This window comes from Arachis stenosperma, chromosome 7 (genome assembly GCF_014773155.1).
Source record: "Arachis stenosperma cultivar V10309 chromosome 7, arast.V10309.gnm1.PFL2, whole genome shotgun sequence".
NCBI classification, from domain to species: domain Eukaryota; kingdom Viridiplantae; phylum Streptophyta; class Magnoliopsida; order Fabales; family Fabaceae; genus Arachis; species Arachis stenosperma.
In genome coordinates this window covers 27784873-27803645 of record NC_080383.1, presented here as the reverse complement: position 1 = coordinate 27803645, position 18773 = coordinate 27784873, and the positions used below count along the sequence as shown (strand labels likewise).

At 34.1% G+C, this 18773-nt stretch overlaps 1 protein-coding gene across 13 annotated transcripts; it reads left to right on the top strand.

Moving 5' to 3' along the window:
• Positions 1-56: 56 nt before the first annotated feature.
• Positions 57-18288, top strand: LOC130940818 (transcription initiation factor TFIID subunit 15b-like). Of its 13 annotated transcripts, none has more exons than XR_009070416.1 (10): positions 63-166; positions 275-412; positions 514-625; positions 767-1421; positions 1748-1898; positions 1986-2067; positions 2934-3301; positions 8223-10120; positions 10363-10662; positions 11243-11618. XR_009070416.1 is itself a non-coding variant. In XM_057869066.1 (7 exons), exons 2-7 carry the CDS (start codon positions 319-321, stop codon positions 3040-3042), a joined length of 1203 nt encoding a protein of 400 aa, XP_057725049.1. In that variant the 5' UTR covers positions 57-125; positions 275-318; the 3' UTR covers positions 3043-4107. The 13 variants fall into 13 exon arrangements, 3 of the variants coding, with proteins under 3 accessions (XP_057725049.1, XP_057725047.1, XP_057725048.1); XR_009070422.1 differs by lacking the exon at positions 8223-10120 and having other exon boundaries at positions 2934-3131; positions 3248-3301; positions 11243-11602; XR_009070424.1 differs by lacking the exons at positions 8223-10120; positions 10363-10662; positions 11243-11618 and adding an exon at positions 17516-18288 and having other exon boundaries at positions 2934-3131; positions 3248-3301.
• Positions 18289-18773: the final 485 nt, after the last annotated feature.

The following is an 18773-nucleotide window of genomic DNA, read 5'->3' as shown; positions in this document are numbered from 1 at the left end:
TACATCAAATTTAAATTATATATAATAGCATTTTAAAATTTCCCTGTCTCATTTCTGGGTAACACTTTTTCCCAAAGGTTCTACTTGACTGTCCGGTTGGCAGTTAATCAGCTATGCCTAATTCGGTAAAGAGGAAATAATCTCTCTTGACTCCTGTTTGTTATTGGTTTGCAGCTTCTTCACGTCTTTGTAGCTTTATATTACTATATCAGCATTTCCACTCACCATTATCATCAACGTACGTATTACCTCATTTTTTTCTATACTCTTTCAGTGCTACCCAAACAACTAGGGTTTAAACCCTAAATAATTCTAATCATGTCTGGGATGTACGGTCAAGATGGCGGTGGTGGCTACGGAGGTGGCGGAGGTTATGGAGGAAGGGGCGGAGGAGGAGGATTCGGCGGTCGAGGTTTGTAACGTGATACTGTTTCCGGAATCGACTTTCTTTTTTTATTTTTTATTTTTGTTTTTGATTGTAAGAGGCCCTAATTTTGGTTCGAATCGCAACAGGTGGCGGGGGTGGTTATCATGGTGGAGACCGCGGCGGACGAGGTGGCGGCTGTGGCGGTCGCGGCGGTGGTGGAGGTGGTAGAGATGGAGATTGGCGTTGTCCAAACCCAAGGTTTGGCTTTTTTTCCCCTCAGATTCATTTATTATTATTTTTGCTTGAGCTAACTTTTCAGTGATTATTTCATTTTTTCTTCCGTTGAGTTTTTTTCACTTCTACGGTTTCTGGAATTGATTTTAAATTGTTAATGTATAGTTGTGGAAACTTGAACTTTGCGAAAAGGGTTGAATGCAACAAATGTGGTGCTCCATGTCCTACTGGGTCTAATGATCGCGGCGGTGGAGGTGGTGGTTATAATAGAGGGGGAAGTGGTGGGGGATATGCAAATATTCGTGGGGGAAGCAGTGGTAGGGGTCATTACAGTGATGGTAGGGGTGGGGGAGGCAGTAGGGGTGGTTCATACGCTGGTAATCAAGCCAGAGACGATGGTGTATATGGCCAAGTCCCTCCTCCTGCGGCTCAATATGGTGGTGGAGGAAACTATCCATCCAATTACAATTCTTATGGTGGGGATGCGAGTTATGGAACCGATGCTGTTCCTCCTCCTGCAAGCTACACTGGTGGCCCTACATCATATCCTCCATCATATGGGGGTCATAGTGGTGCTGGGAATAATCTTGGGGATGGGCGTGCTGGTGTTAGGGCTGGGCAACCTGGTGCATATGACAGTGGGTATGGTGCTGGTGGTCGAGGTGGGTATGGTGGAGCTCCTGCTGACCCCCCAGCTAAGGTGAAGCAGTGCGATGAGAATTGTGATGATTCTTGTGACAACTCTAGAATCTACATATCAAACTTACCACCAGATGTGACTATTGATGAATTGAGGGAACTTTTTGGAGGCATTGGACAAGTAATGTTCTGTTCTGTTGACTTTTGTATGATCTCTATATGGAGGGTTACCTTTTTTTTCTCTCAATTTTGTTAGTTCAAAATAGTTTGGAGGGAAATTCTTTCGGTATGTATGTATGGACCAAATGAATGGATCTATCTTGCATATGAAATACTTGAGTCTGTTGTTAGCTAAGGGGGGACCAAATTTTAGCTGTTTATCTTTGTGAACTGTAGAGATGCTAGAAATTTATTATCTTTGATCTGTCGATTTCTTTATCTCTGATTTACAATTTACAATATGTGAAGCTTCAGGCTAACTTAAGATATCACACCTTAATTGTTCAGGTTGGAAGAATAAAGCAGAAAAGGGGCTATAAAGATCAGTGGCCTTGGAACATAAAAATATACACTGATGAGAACGGAAACAACAAGGGTGATGCTGCCCTTGCTTATGAAGATCCATCTGCAGCACATTCTGCAGGCGGTTTTTACAATAGTACTTCATCTAGCTACTCTCCAGTTAATAAAACACTCATGTTCTATGTTATACTTGGAGAAACTAATAATAATTCTTTCATTTCAGATTATGATTTAAGGGGCTACAAAATCAATGTTATGATGGCAGAAAAATCTGCACCACGGGCTCCACCTGCATACAACCATGGGTATCCATTATATATTATTTTACCTACTGAATGATTACTGTGTTTATTTGGTCTCCTTGCACTGCTTTTGAGACATTTAGGGCTACATCTGTTAGTATGTGTATTCTATGTGTGAATTGTTATTTCAGTGGTTTGTTGATGCTCATTTTCTTTTGGTTTATGGTAATAGTAATAGCACTAATAGGACCTTCACATTTGTATTTATGGGTACATACTACATACGATCTATGTACTGAAAAGGGGGGCAGTTAGCAATGCCTGGTTTATTTGCATTTTGGCATATAGTTGAAGATAAGATCTTCTGATTTCAATATTTGAGACAACTAATATGCCCATAAGATTAGATATTGATGTATGAAGAAGAACCAGGTATCTGGTTCTTAGTTCACAGAAAGCAAACTCGTGTCTGCCATGGTTGAGACTACATATTTTATTAGGCTATCTTGATATATGGAGCTGACTGATTATTCTTGTTATAAGTCCTTTTTTAACTCTCAAATTAATTTACAGTGGGCTTCATTCTTTATGTGTTACAGCATGAGTAGTTTAACTGATATATGCATGTCATTGGATGTCTTCAAGAATTCAATTCGATGTGGACTATTGAGCTAATTTACCTATCAAATCATGTACAAATGACAAGAAATGAAAAAAGCCACCATCAGATTTAGGTCTAGAGGCTAATTAGACTGGGATATATTTTACTGTCAACATGGTCACTCACTCACTCAGATGTTTTTACTGACTATAGTAATGTAGAGTAAATGAATGCTCATGTTTATACATGGTCAAATCTTCCCTTGGTCAAAATTGATAACTTATATAACATTGAGCATTAATTCCTTTTTTGCTTCTACACTCTGCAGAGGCAACAGGGGTGGCTATGGTGGAGATAGACGCCGAGACAATTATGGAGGTGGTTCTGGACCTGATAGGCGTGATAATTATGGTGGGAACCGTTCGCGTCCATACTGAGAGTTTCCGAAGTGAACCTTTTATGTACTAAGATTTGTTGTCTGAGGGATTTGTTGTATACGCTGGAATCTTGAAATGGAAGCAAAGAGGTAGGTTGTTCACTTACTCTGAGCAAGAGACCTCTTTGCTATTTTCTCATGTGACTCGCTGGTAGGTTTTTCTCCTTTAGGCAGGGATTAATTTGATAGTGTGCATGTTTTTATAGAGGCAAGTGGATAGTCTTCAAATGGCTTGCTGCTATGTAGGTTGATTGTTTCAGGTGAGTGCCGCTTTCATGCTTAATACTTGATTGGTATTTGTACCTTGCATACCTGGTTGGCTGGTTCATGTGGCATTTGATACAATCAGTTTGGGGTATTATGGGGATCCTACATTTCAAATAGTTTTATAGTCCAATAAAAATAACAAAAGATTATTTTAATAATTTCTTTTATTGCTTTTTCTAAGAAAAGTAGCATTCCTGTTTTGTCATATTGCACATCCAATAAGTTGGAAAGAGTGACACTAGCATGTTTTTGAAGAACACTAGCATTGTTCTTTAGCTTACTGGATGACACTTTTGAAAATATTGATTTCAAATATAAATTTGGCTATAGGAACCTAGTTTGCTAAAGCAACGCAGTGAACTTATTGTCCCTTTGAGATGATCTAGACACAATGTTATGAATTAGAACTATAGGATACACTCCGATGAGTTGCCTATAAACATCCTATATCATCCTATTGTATTGTGTTTTAAAACTGATTTATTCTTAATTTCAATTTTTGTTTCATCGTAGAACTAAGCAAAACTATAAGGTACATACTAAAATCTAATGGCTCAGTTGGAGTTGGTACTTGGTAGGTTTATTAGTTCACTAGTCAACCTTTGATAATTTCATTTAATTGGTATTAAATATTCAAATGTCCTTCTGTGAGTTTGATGGTTACATGATTCGAACAAATTTATTCTTCGTTTAGCTTCTATCCCGCCACAAGGGGTGAGTAGTTGTTTGGTTTCAATTTTGAAAGTACTTTGTTTTTCTTGGTTATTATTAGATGCATCGGCTTAAACTTCTTGTTGTCATACAGGCAATTCAATGGTATAAATTCGAATTATGAAAAAGATGCATCTAACATGTATCAAATTGATACTTGATACGGAACAGAATCCAGGATAGGATGAAAATCAAAGAAAGGGACTCTTCTACCTCAATTTGATTTTCTGATGCAACAGTTAAGGGAATCACCAAGGTTGCGAGAATCAAACCGGTCAATGAATTGGTGGAGTGACCGGTTCAACGGTTTAAAGGTTTAATCGGAGTTTAACCGGTTTAATTAAATATATAATAAAATTATTAAAAATTTAATATATAATTTCAAATATTTAAATTTAATAATTTTGAAGTTGATAAAATTTAAAATTTACAATTTTATATAATAATTTATCTATAATTTATTATTAAAAATTAACAAATAACTTCAAACATAAAATTTTATAACTAAAAAAAATTAAAAGAGACCAAAATGACAAATCAAAATTTAGAAAAATCACATATTCACCTCAGAATTTTCAAAAATTTCGTATTGCACCACAACACATCAACAACTCAGAATAGAAAAGATCAACAAGCAGAATCACCAAATCAGAAAAACCAGCATAAACTCATAAACAACTCAGAATCAGAATCATAGCATGAAGTCATAAACAACTCAAAACTAGAAAAAATTTAACATAAACAATGTAGTGAAGCAATGCATCATAACACCATCAACTGAGAATAAAAAAAAATTAGCAACAAGCAAGTGAAGCAACTCAGAAATCAGAATAAATAAATTTTAACCAAATAATTAATGACTCGTTCCACACACAACAGAGGAACAAATAAAAAAACTAAAGTGAAAAAGAGAGGAAACCAGTGAAAATAAAGAAGAGCACGAAGATGTTGAGGGACGGCGAAGAGTCCATGGTGGCACGGGTACGTTCGCACTTCGCACAGAGAGTGATGCTCTCCACACACACACAGAGAGAGAGAGAGAGGCGTTTTTGACGACGAGAAAGAGGCGGCCGACGACAGCAAGGACAGAGGCGGGCTTCACAACGAGCACAGAGACGGTGAGGAGGAGAAGAGTGGTGGCGGATCTTTGCTCAGATAGGGTTAGATACTTTGTGAAATTAGGGATTTTGTCATTTTGGTGAGACTGAGAATGAGAGAGAAGGGAGAGGGGATTGGAGGTCTTCTATGCGGGTTTTTTTTTTTTAAATCAAAACGACACAGTTTTGATGCTGAATGGGAGAACCGGGCCTTCAAAAAATCTGGCCGGTTCAGCCGATTTTTCAATGATTTTTGCAGGCCGGTTTTAGATGTTAACCGAACCGGTTGGTCTGGTCCAGTTTTCAGAACCTTGGGAATTATTTTACCTCTCTTGTCACACCCAAGTTTCTCAAAGAAACTCAGAAATTTTCATTAATCAAAATTGATTCAGAAAGAGTAACAAGGAGTCTTTAAATAGGCTCCTAACAGATAAATCCAAGAATGAGCCAAATCTTCCTAGATATCTAATTTGAATTTACATCTCTAAAGATAATTTAATTTAAATCAGATTTAATCTTTATTGGATTAGGCGAGATTTGATTTAAATTTAAACTTTCTAAAAATACTACTAAACAAATCAGAACTAAATCAAATCTTTAACAAATCCTAACAACAAAACAAACTAAACATAAACTAAAAGTCCTCCTGAACATGTATCATTCTTCCTCTCAAAAAGATTTGTCCTCGAATCTTGTTTAATCACTTTTGAAAAATAGGCCATCAACTGAGTCCACTGTGCATGCCTTTTGTTCAAGATCACCTGAACTATCAAATGCAAAACAAACTACACTTTGTCATATGTTGAATACTTGAGACATGTTCCATGTAGCCGCTCACTATAGAATGGAATTGGTTGTCCATCACTCATTCCATCAACATTAATTCCTTCAAAATTCACTAATAGATCTGCAAAATCTTTAAAATCTGACATGTAAACACTAGGCAATTCATGATTAGATATATGAGAAACTGAAGACTCTTTGAATGTCATAGACACTAATGCACTCTTGTTTAAATATATAACTTTTCAAGATTTCTCTCACAAGTGTGTTTATTGCTCTCAGTTTCTTTTTCTCTCAATGACTCTTCTCCCTTACTATTCTCTGCCTTTTTCTCAAAACCGTCTCTTTCATTCAAACATTGATTCTTTTCACTGAACCACGCACTCTTTTTCTCAGTCTCTTCTCTCAAATTCTTTTCTTTTCTCTCTTGTTTTTCAAATTGTTCACATCCCAAGGACTCCTTTGAGAACTGTTGCACCTTTGGTTCCTCTAAGTATTCATCTCTATCTACAGCATACTCAACAAATGCTTTCATCCCTGGCTGTGAAGTAGAATTAAAGATAGGATCAAAAGATGTTTGCTGATGTCGATCTATAATATTCTTTTTGAAATTTGCAACCGTGAATTTTGTCGTATCCTCAAACTTTGCTTATTTAGAACCCTGTGTAGAATTGAAGAGTGCCAAGTTGCCATAAATTGTTGTTGCGCCTCCACCTCAATTGCCAAATGGACTAAATCCTCCATTGTTGCATAATAGTAAAGTCTGACCTTATCTGCAATTTCTTTGCTTAATCCAATAAGAAATTTTCCCATAAGAACTTTAAGACCCTTGTTAACATTAGCTTTGCACATCAAATACAGCAACTCCTTGTGGTACTCCTTTATTGATCTTGAACAAAAGGCATGCACAGTGGACTCAGTTGATGGACTATTTTTCAAAAGTGATTGAACAAGATTCGAGGACGAATCTTTTTGTAGAGGGGGACAATGATACGTGTTTAGGAGGACTTTTTAGTCTATGTTTAGTTTGTTTTGTTATTAGGATTTGTTAGAAGATTTGATTTAATTTTGATTTGTTTAGTAGTATTTTTAGAAGGTTTAAATTTAAATCAAACCTGATCTAATCCAATAAAGATCAAATCTGATTTAAATTATCTTTAGAGATTTAAATTCAAATTAGATATCTAGGAAGATTTGGCTCATTCTTAGGTTGATTTGCTAGAGCCTATTTAAAGACTCCTTGTTACACTTTTTGAATTAATTTTTATGAATGAAAATTTCTTCGAGTATTTTTTGAGAAACTTGGGTAGATGAGTCTTTTTCTTTGATTTTCCAGCTTATTTTGGATTCCAATCCGTATCAATACCGTTGTATGGTTTTAATGTTATTATGCACTCAGGTTCAATGCAGTGCATCATAGCATTGTCCAGACGAAGGTGTTGATTGTGTTTTTGTGCGTGTTTTTTTTCCCCCTCCGGTTCTCTAAGATTTCAGCAGGTTGGTGCCTGGGGTGTTGTTGATTTAGTTTCCTTTGCCGATATTTTTTTTGTTTGATAAAGCAGTTCTGTTGCAAAGCTTTTGTTAGCCGGAGTCGAAGTTGGATTTTCTTATGTAATTGTGAATATTATTCTTGCTATTCAACAAGACGGAGCTCTAGGAAAACACAAAGTAGCTATTATAAGAACTCTTTCATTCTAGTATCATTCGGGCATGTTCAATCATATGTTGGCTAACCTTTCTTTGGGCGAAAGAAGAGAAAAAGGGGGGAAGGGGGAAAGAAGGGAACAATTCTTTTTCTTTTTATCCTTTTGGACGGAGTGGGTAACAATTCTAGAGCCTCTAGTTTAGAAATACATGGGAACTACTTCTATGAATTGTTCCCAAAAACAAAAGATAAATGTTTTATGCAAAGCCACTCCAAAAGGGAAAAAAATTTTGTTCTATGCCTGGGACACTGTCAGTGTCATAGAATATTAATTATTTACTTGCCAATAAATGCATTAAATTATGTAGTGATTAATTCAAGTCATGGTTTTTATTTTTTATTGTAATTGTAATAATAGAAAAAAGCACAGAATAAAGAGGTTGGATTTTGCAACCAAATAAGAAAAAGATCATATCCTAATAAAAGAAAGTGTCTTAATTTTAGAATTTCACAATGCTTTGGGAAAAAAGAAATAGTTAAAATTTAAGAATTTAATTTTTATTACTGTTGTTAAAAAGTTTTATACACGTATTCAACTGTGTATTGTCACATTATTAAAAGTAATTAATTTTTTATAATACTGAGAGCTTAAATTTATATTTTTTGTTTTCTCTCTAGCCCTGTTTGTATGAACTCGAAAACAATCACTATTGACACTTGGAAATGGTCACCAGAAGAGGAAGATTTGGTGGCAAGGAGTACGAAGAAAGTAAAAATTTAGGTTCTAGGCAATGGAGAAGAACTGATGGAAGAAGAAACTCAAAAAGTAGAAGCAACGGAAGTAATGATGGGTGATGCTATACCCACGTTCAAGAACAATTTAGAGTCCGATGCTGTTGTTTTGAAGGAGCTTAAGACGTCCTATAAGGACAGATTGCTAGATGATGGGATTGGAAAGCTGAATCTGGAACAAATTGTTGAGATGGTGGTTGAAGATTACATCTCTGATAAAGAGCTTATGAATCACGGAGAAAAGAACCAGACTCCCTTCAATCCATATACAATCCTAGACGTCTCACTTGAGGAATATGATGAATGGTGTAGACCTTGGAAACAAGCCCTTATAATTAAATCTTTCGAAAAGTTTAACCTACTGATCATGGAAAAATGGATTAGTAGGTGATGGACTAGGAAGGAAGCTGTCCGCGTTGTGGATCTAGATGAAATTTTTTTGGTTTGGTTCTTTAACCAAGAAGATTACACGCATGCATTCTTCGAAGGTCCATGGATCATTGCAAATCACTACATGCTAGTCTAGAGATGGAAGCCACTGTTTACCCCACAGGAGACTGAAGTCCAGAAGGTTGCAGTATGGGTTAAGATCCCTAATTTTCTGGCAGAATTATATAATAAGTACTTCCTTCAAAATGTGGGTAAAACGATAGGCACAATGCTAATGGTGGACGAACTTACTTCCATGCAATCTGGAGGAAAATTTGCACACATTTGTGTGGAAGTTGACCTAAGGAAAAAGTTGGTTCCTTCATTTTCTGCATTGGGAAAAGAATTCAGATTGGAGTATGAAGGGCTCCATCAAATTTGTTTCCACTGTGGGAGATATGAACACAAAGTGGATGGGTGCCCGAAGATGCATAGTGATGCAATGGAAATGTGCTGTCACAGATGGTTATGGGTTGCCAAAACCACCAAGAGGGAGGTGGCGGAATTGCTGACCAGAATAATCCCGAACAGGAAATTTTGGCAAACCAAAACGAGAAAGATTTTATTGGAACAAAATCTTTGGGAGAGAAATTAAAGGAGGGAGTTTTTGCAATGACAAGGGAAGATGATGTAATTAATTCTGATGCTGTAAATTATGGCAATTCCATTAAGATTCAGGAGAGTCCATTTGGACCTTGGATGGTGGGAAAAAACCCCAAAGGAGAAACAAGCAAGGATTAGCGAATCATATCGCAAATAATAAGGAAGGAAATTTTTCTACCTGTTTTGAGGCTCTAAGACAGGATAAAAAAATCAGAAAAGTGGGGATACCAATGAAGAGAGGGGACAACTGAGCCTTGCTAGTCAAGATCAAAGAAAAGAAATTAATGCTAGAGTAAGCCGGTTTCAAGCCAGAAAATCAAATGAGGACCAACAAAGCCCCACCAAGACCCAAAGTGCCAAACAACAATACCAAAGCAAAGAATATTAAAACAAGCAAGAAACAAAGCTTAGCACAACCCAAGTCGGGCAGAACTTTGCAGCAACACCAAGAAGCTAACAACTCGGATCAAGTAATAGATAACCAGGGAAATAGGATAAAAAAGGATGACAGTCATCAAGCTTATTGGAATCAATTCCATAGGCTTGGCAAGAAAATTTATAAGAATCACTAACAAAGAAATTTCATCCGTACAGATGGCTCTTTCGATCCTCTGGCCATCTCTCTTATAACTAAGATCATGGGAGGAAGCATCCAAGAGCACAATAGTGGCAAGTTCGAAGATAAACCACTTGAGCCAAAAGGTGCTACTGCTAGTCTAGATCATAATAGAGGAGACATTAAAGGTTTAAAGGTGGGTTCCCAAAGCGAAAACGATGCCCAGGATGATTCGATTGTACAACCTATGAAAGCATAATTTTCCTTAGAACAGGGAGTTCTTTTTCTCCATGATGTTTTTTATTTATTTCCTTTATGCTTTAATAATGAATATCATTGTTTGAAATTGTCGAAGCCTTTGTTAAAGGCTTCAACTCTATTGTCAAAGATAATATGATTAAGTATAAAACTAACTTCTGGGTTCTTCTTGAAACCCAGATCAAAGGCCAAATCCATCATTAAAGGAATCGGTTTTGATTTTTGGTGTATTAGCGAAGGTTTTTCGGGAGACATTTGGTGTTTATAGATGAAAGACCTTTGAAACGTCACGTCCATCATTGTTCACAAACAATTCATACATATGGAAGTCAAATGAAAAAATGACAGAACTTTGGCATTTTACTGCGGTTTATGGTAGTCCTACAGTGGGAAACCGGAATAACCTTTGGAGTAATTTGAAAGCCATAGCAAGGATAACTAATGGATCGTGAGCTTTAAGAGGGGATTTCAGGTTTATTTGTACGTCATTTTTGAAAAATATCTTTTTTTTTTAAATAATATTTTATAAAAATAAAAGTGATTTTATAGTTAGATATCTTATGTAAAAAAAAATTTATTTATTAATTATATTTGGGTAAAATAAGATAAAAATATTTTTTTATTAATTTATTATGTGAAAAATTTATTTTTTCTAAAGAAAAAAGATTTTTTAAAAAAGATGTAAATTGTTGTTTTTCAAAAAAGATTTTTTTTATTTTTTTAGTATTTTTATTTTTACTATTAAAAATTTGTCAAACACACTAAAAAATAAAAAAAATTTAATTAAAAAAATATTTTTTTTATCAATTTAATGGCGTCCAAACAAATACTTCAACTTTATCTTATTCCAAAATGACACCAGAGAATTCTTCTAACTTTATCTTTGGATTCTCATAAATTTGTTAATTGTATTTATAATTGTGATTTAAAAGATTTAGACTTTTCAGACCCTCTCTTTACTTGGAGTAAGGGTAATATTAAAAAAAACTTAATCGCTTTCTTAGTAACTTTGAATTTTCTAATCTTTTCTCTCTTTTTACTATCTCCTACTATCTCCTAGGAATGACAAAACGGGTTGAATCAGAATAAGAAATTGGGCCAATTCAAGAAGAGGAACCCAAGAAAATGAGAGCTAAGAAGAGGCCTAATTGGATGAAAGACTTTGTTATGGGATGAAGGAATGGCTGTATATGAGAACTGAGAAGCATAGGATTATATCTCTTGTTGGCGTGGAGAGTTCATCACGGAAATAGTGGGATATAGTTGATAAGCTCTATTTTATCATTTTAAATTGTATTAAAAAATATGAAGTTTATAAACTATTTTGCACAATTTCAGCTCAATTAATTGAGTTTTTTTTTCGAATATTTCTTCCAATGTTGTTTGTAAAAAATATGCTTTTTTTGTTTCTAATTATTAATCTATTTAATCTCTTTTTATACCATTCGATACCGTAATGAAATTTCTTTAAGTGTTTTAGGGTTAAGGTCTATCAACGACCTCGAAGGATCGAAAAGAATAAAGCGAAGAAGCGAATTCGGAAAGCAATTCAGAGTGGAGATTGTTAACACCTCACGTGGGTAAGCATTTCTCGTTTAGGCGAGTTTTTTGCGTAAGCGATCATTTCTCGCGTGCGCGAGATGACCCTACATGCTGAGTTAATGAAACACGTACATCATCATATTTTGGACTTTCCAAAAGTCTCCAAAAGTTATTTTCTGATGTAGTTTGAATCCAAGATGAAGAGGAGGGAGGCAATACTCATAGACTCAATCATTTTTTACAATGTTTTAGGTTTAAGCTCTAACTTATCTTTGAAATTTCTAAGATTTTACTTACTTTTCTCTCTAATTTTTAGTTTGTAATCTTGTTTTAGTTTAGTTTTATTTATATTTTCATGTTTTATTACCTTAGTTTATTAAGAATTTCTTGTTAATTTCTTGTTTATGATATTTTTATCTTGAACTTTTGTTGAATTCTCATTTTTCTTTGATAAAATTGATATTTTATATTTTCTCATAGCTTGTTGGAGATGTTATTATTACTTTCTTGAATTGTGTAGTTGTAACTTTTATTATTTCTTGCAATTTATGATGTTTTATGTTTATACTTACTAAGTGTTTGATAAAATGATTCACTTAATTATAGAGTAGAATTTTCCTTTCTTAGCTTAGGTTGAGAAATTGGGTGACCTTTAGTCATTAATGTCCAAGTTAATTGATAAAATAAGAGATGTTAATTGGTTCCATTAACGCTAATCTTTTACTAATTCAACTAGTAAGTTAGTTAGGACTTTTGGATTGAGATTAATTAAGCCTAATCGACTTTTTTCTATTTGTAGAGGTTGACGAATTGGGTTTGCTGATGAACGGAAATCGTCGGTCGGTAAAGAATTTCACAAATGAAATCTCGTTGAAAGTATAGTTCTAAACCAACAAACAATTCTTCAATAAAAAATTTGTTTGTCACAAGTACAAACCCCAATAAAAATAACTTAAGTATTTAAACTTCGGGTGGTCTCTCAAGGAATTGCAGGAAAGTGTTCTTGTTATTGGTTAGGAAGGAATGTTTTGGGGTTTTGTGATAATGAACAAGAAATGTAAATTGTAAAAGAAAAAAAACTAGCAACTAAGAAAGCTCTTGGTAAGGAGTGAGAACTAGAAGTCCTATCCAGTGGCGGAGCTTAATTCAGACAAGGGGTGGCCATGGCCCCCCAAACTTTTTATAAAAAAATTAGTAGTACTTTTTCAAAAGATAAAAAATAATTCAATTGGTTTAAATACTTTATTATGACTTAAAGTACTCAATAAGTTCAATAAATAACACTTTCTCTATCTTTAAGTTTACATATAAAAAATTAGATATTTTTTATTTATTTAATTTAATATTATTTTATATTTTACTATTTATTTAATTTAATTTTTTATATAACAAAAAATAATAGAATATTCAATAGGTAATAATATTATTGTATTTGTATAAATTGATAAAAAAATTCAATAAATATTATAAATTTTAATATTTGTCCTTCTAACTTCTTCTTTAAATATTCTACAGGATATATATTCAAATTTTTATATAAAATAATAATGAAAAATCAAAGAATTGATACATTTTTTAAGAGAAAGGCTAATATTTAAGAAGAAAAACATATAATTTTTATAGTATCAACACCTGTAGATAATTCTTCTACTTTAATGAATCACGAAAAAAGTGAGATGCAACCTTTAAAAGTTCAAAAAGTTACCTTAATTTTTAGAACGAGTCCCTGAAACGGCTTTAAATTTGGCAATATCACCCAAACCAGAGAGATTAGATTAGACGAACTTATCTTAAATGGGTCCATATCAAAAGCATTTTGACAATTATCTTCTATGTGCCCCCCCCCCCAAAATTTTATTTTAAGTTTCGCCACTGGTCCTATCCTCATTATCATCATTAATTGTGAACAAGAATTATCCATTGCTCCACTTAGTTAACCTCTAACTATGAAGGAAAGTCAAGTGGAAATAATCAACTTGAGTCCACAAGTCCTAGTCAAATCCTAAGGAAAGACTAACTTTAGTGGCATTCAAGTCAACTAGCAACTTATCAATTATCAATCAACAATAGAGTTTGATAACTCAAGAGTCTCCAATTACTCAACACAAGCCAAGAGGAGAAACATCTAACTCATGACTAAAAGAGACATTTCGTCAAACACATAGAAGACAATAAAAGTAAACAACATAAATTGCAAGAATTAAAGGGAGCTATAACTACAAAATAATTATGAAACAACAAAGGAATCATGAATTGCATTGAAAAGAAAAGGAGATCTATAAAAAAATTCATAACTACAACAATACAAAAGGAACTACAAGAGAAGTAGAATGCTACAACTACAAGAGAACAATCAAAGATGAAAAAAGAAAGATTAAAGCAAAAGAGAAGAAGTAGATCTAGATCTAAACTAAGAACCCTAATCTAAAGAGAAGAGAGAGCTTCTCTCTCTATAAACTAACTAAAGCATCATCAAAACTAAACTGTGTGCTAATGTATGTTGATCCCCCTTTGAATTCTGCATGTAATAGGCTCAGAAATGAGTTGGATCTGGGCCAGGAAAGTCCAGAAATTACCCCCAGTGGATTCACTTTAAGTGGGTCACGTGCGAGCACTGACGCGTACGCATGGGTCACGCGTACGCGTCGCCATGCGACTTTACTTTCCACGCGTGCACGTCTGTTGCGCATGCGCGTCGATCTCAGCATTCCAAATCCTTGTTTCTTCATGGACTCTCCACTATGCATGCTTTTCTCTTCATTTCTTCCATTCAATACTTGCCTCATGAACCCGAGATCACTCAACAAACACATCAAGGCACCGACTGGAATTAAGGTGATTCAGAATCACGAATTTATGAGTCTAAAAAGCATGTTTTCACACTTAAGTACAAATAAAGGAGAATAATAAAAACTATACTATTTCATTGGATAAATGTGAGAAAGGTGATAAAATTCCCTAAAATCAACACAAGATAAATCCTAAAAATAGGGTTTATCAACCTCCCCACACTTAAACCAAGCATGTCCTCATGTTAAAATCAAGAGAGAAACAAAGGGTATCAACATTTATCCAATGAAATAAACTATCTAAATGTAATCTACCTAAATGCAACTATCTAAATGAATGCAACTACTTGGTCAAAGCAAATCAATTCCCAAGAGAACATGTACGAGCACAAGGGCTAAAGCAGTAGCAATCAAATCAAATCCACAATTGAATTGAATTATTGAAGATTTTTACAAACTTGCAAGAAAAGTGATAATTCTAGGTGAAAACAAGTAATTGAGCGATCGAACCCTCATCGGATGTGTATCCGCTCTAGTCACTCAAGTGTTTAGGGTTGATTCACTCGATTCTCCCCTAATCATGCTTTCCAAGATTTGTTTTTCATCTAACAATCAACAATTATTAAATGCATGCATATAAATGTCATGATGTCTTTCCACAAGGTTGTAATGGGGGTAGGGTCAAGGTAGGATGCATATGGTCAAGTGAGTTTGAAATTTAAATCTTTGATTAACTTAAACTTCCCACCTAACCTATGACAACCTATACAATTTCAGAGCTAACCTAACTACCCATTCTTCACTTTTTCTCATACTCGTGTATTCTCTTTTGATTATCACACATATGCATTGATTATTATTGCACTTCACTTTTGGGCATTTTGTCCCCCTTTTTATTTTTTTTCTTTTTCTTTTTTCTTTTCTTTCTAGTTTTTTTCTTTTGTATATATATATTTTTTTCTTTTTATTTTTCTTTTGTTTTTTCTCTTTTTTTTCTTTTTGATGTAATTATATACAAATAGCAATGCATATGGTTTAAACATTTGGTTAACACATGAGTATGTACCCAATTCCCAATATTTTCAACAAAATACAAAAACACACTTTTACCTCAACCAATGTCCCAAGTTTTTCCACACTTGAATGATACACACACTCACTAGCCTAAACTAATCAAAGATCTAAATTAAGGACATTTATTATTTTTCGCTTTAAGGCTTGTAATATGCTAAATTAAGAACAAGTGGGTTAATCGTTGGCTCAAATTTGGCTAATAATGAAAGGTAAAAGGTAAGGATATTTGGGTAAGTGAGCTAAATAAAATGATGGCATCAATCATATAAATGTATGTATACACAAAATAATGGATATAAAGAATTAAACAAATCAAAGATTACAATCATAGAAAGAGAATAATGCACACAAGAAGGAAAATAAGTGGTTATAAGATGTAACCACACAATTAGGCTCAAGTCTCACAAGCTTGTGTTCTTAGCTCAAAATATGTTCTACAATATAATTCAAGCAAGTTCAATGAAAAGGTTTTCACTCAAATCAATAGGGATGCCCTATAGAAAAAGTCCTTGGAAAATAATATGATTTTGACTAAGCTTATTACATATATATGCAAACTAAGAAAATGCAACAAAGAATCCTAAAAGACCTAAAATAAAATGTAAAAGTGTTGGGATTAAAAACTTGTTACCCAAAAATGGCTGATCGGTCGGACGACCTTCCCACACTTAAAAGTTTACACCGTCCTCGGTGCATTTTAAGATGAATAAGGGGGTACGGCAACTTTTCCGAGTTGTTACTTCAGTTGGTAGGTCAACCGGTTGCTGTATGTTCTTTCTTTCCGCTTCCATTTTTGCTTATGGTAACTTATCCTAAAATTAGAAGCCAGGACAGTGAGAAATTAAATGCAAAGGAAGAAGACAATGTTGGAATGAGGTAAATCACTAGAATTGAGTGAGTGAATTAGTGTGACATTGAAGAAAAGAGTGTGTGAGTTTTAAATTGTGCGCGATCTAGAACACACGCACACTAGCATGAAAAGCCTTGTCACAATTTACACAAAAGAAGCATGCACTTCACTCATTTTAGTGTGCTTAAAATACTCTAAACTCGTAGGTTAAGACAACCAAACAAGCGATAAAGAAGTACGAAAGTATTCAAGCAAATATATAAAATATGGATGCATATGATCAAGGAACACAATGCATTAAGATAAATGCACAACATCCATCAAGGAATTGCCCAATCAAAGAAAATGATTCAAATCACATGTCGGCTAGCTACAACATGCAATTCGAAAAGGTTTAGGATACTTGAAGGCAATTTTCATTCACTTGGTATTCAAAAGTTTTCAACAAAGAAGCTCAAAATCAAGTAGCAAAATATAACCTCAACAATGATTAGTAGCAATAAACAACAAACAATATTAATAATCCAACACTTATAATGAAAAACAGAAAATTCGATGAAAATTAAACTAACTAAACAACTAACTAACTGACTAAGTAACTAAAAGAAATCGTTATGAGTATGGATATTTATTTTTTGTAATTATCATGTTGTGGTTAGTGATAAGGACAGTAATCCTTAACCCTTAACCTTTACCAAGATCTTTAGCATTTGAATTTACTCTCCTTTTCTTTCTTAGAATACACACATTGTTTTGTTTCATGTCACATATTATACAATTCATCTCACTTTAATATATTATAACTTTACTTTTCTTTGCATTAATTTTTACCTTAAGTGTTACTTTACTTAATTGAAGTGTTTTCCGCACCTAATTTTTTTATTGAAATAAATTAAATACCTTATAGTTTAAATTGTTATACTCTAAGATACTTGTAATTTAAAGATAATTGAAGAATGAATTTGTCATTTGATTATGCTTATGTCTTCAATTATGATATTTTTGTCTTAAAATTTATTTATCTTACTTGCTTCACTTATATTTATATTTTAACATATTTTATTTTATATTTTTTCAGGATGAGTCATCGTAAGAAACAAAGAAAGGAGAGAACCAGACAATGAACTTGGGATGTACACTAGTCATAGGAGTCTAAAGATTTGCCAACTGAAGGTGGAGATTTGTAGAGTCTTTGTGACTGATAAACTCATATTTTATGATATATTTTGTGCCTAATTTAAGTGATTTATTCAATCCTTCACTCACTTATTCATATAAATTGCATGGTTTTACTTTCCCTTCCTTATTATGAGATATATGTGAAAAACATGTTTCCTATGCTTTAAAAATAATAATTTTAATTTCCCTTCATTATCATTCGATGCCGTGATTCGTGTGTTGAGTAATTTCAGATCTTCTAAGGCAGGAATGACTTAAAGGATGGAAAGAAAACATGCAAAAATGGAAGGAAAGCATAAAGCGGAGTTTTTGAAGAAACTGGCAGCGACGCGATCGCATGGGCGACGCAGCCGCATGCCAGCGCGAAATAGCAGTGACGCAACCGCGTGATTGACGCGATCGCGCGCCATAAGCGAAACACATATGATACGGACGCATGACTGAAGTGACCGCGTGACAAGGAAAACTCCAAATGACGCGACCGCGTGACCCACGCGGACGTGTGACAAAGGCCACGCACCAAAAATTACAGAAAATGCTCCCAGCGATTTCTAAAGCCCTTTTTGGCCTAAATCCAAGTCCAGAAGGCACAGATCAGAGGTTATGAAGTGGGAGAATGCATCCGTTAAAGGAAGAATCTCCAATTAGTTACTATTGATGAATTAGATGTAGTTTGAGGGAGAGGTTCTCTCCTCTCTCTTCTAGGATTTAGAATTAGGATTTCTTTTGCTTTCAGAATTATCTCTTTTCATCAGGTTCCATATTTCTTTTTATTTATCTTCTCAATTTAATTTATGAATTCTTCTACGTTACAGATTATTCTTTGAATTAATGTTATTTGAGGTATTTCAGTTTATTATTACTCTCTTTTATTTATGTTACTGTTGCTTCCAATCTGAAGACATTTTTATTCCAGTAGATTTACTTTTCTCCTTTTGGTCTTGGTTAAGAAATTAGTAACTCAGGAGTTATTAGACTCAACGTGATCGATAATTGCTATCTTTGCTAATTAGCTTGAACTTCAATAATCTCAATCTTTTTCTAGGAATTAACTAGGATTTGAAGATCAAACTAATTAGTCACTTGACCTTCCCTTGCACTAGCAAAGGTTAACTAAGTAGAATTAAGATTCAATTTTCATCATCATTGATAAGGAT

Bases quoted from the DNA above. Each gene is read 5' to 3' on its own strand.
- LOC130940818 (XM_057869066.1), top strand. From the start codon at position 319: ATGTCTGGGATGTACGGTCAAGATGGCGGTGGTGGCTACGGAGGTGGC. The intron at 626-766 runs GTTTGGCTTTTT...GTTAATGTATAG, and splicing joins TGGCGTTGTCCAAACCCAAG to TTGTGGAAACTTGAACTTTG. The intron at 2,068-2,933 runs GTATCCATTATA...TACACTCTGCAG, and splicing joins CCACCTGCATACAACCATGG to AGGCAACAGGGGTGGCTATG.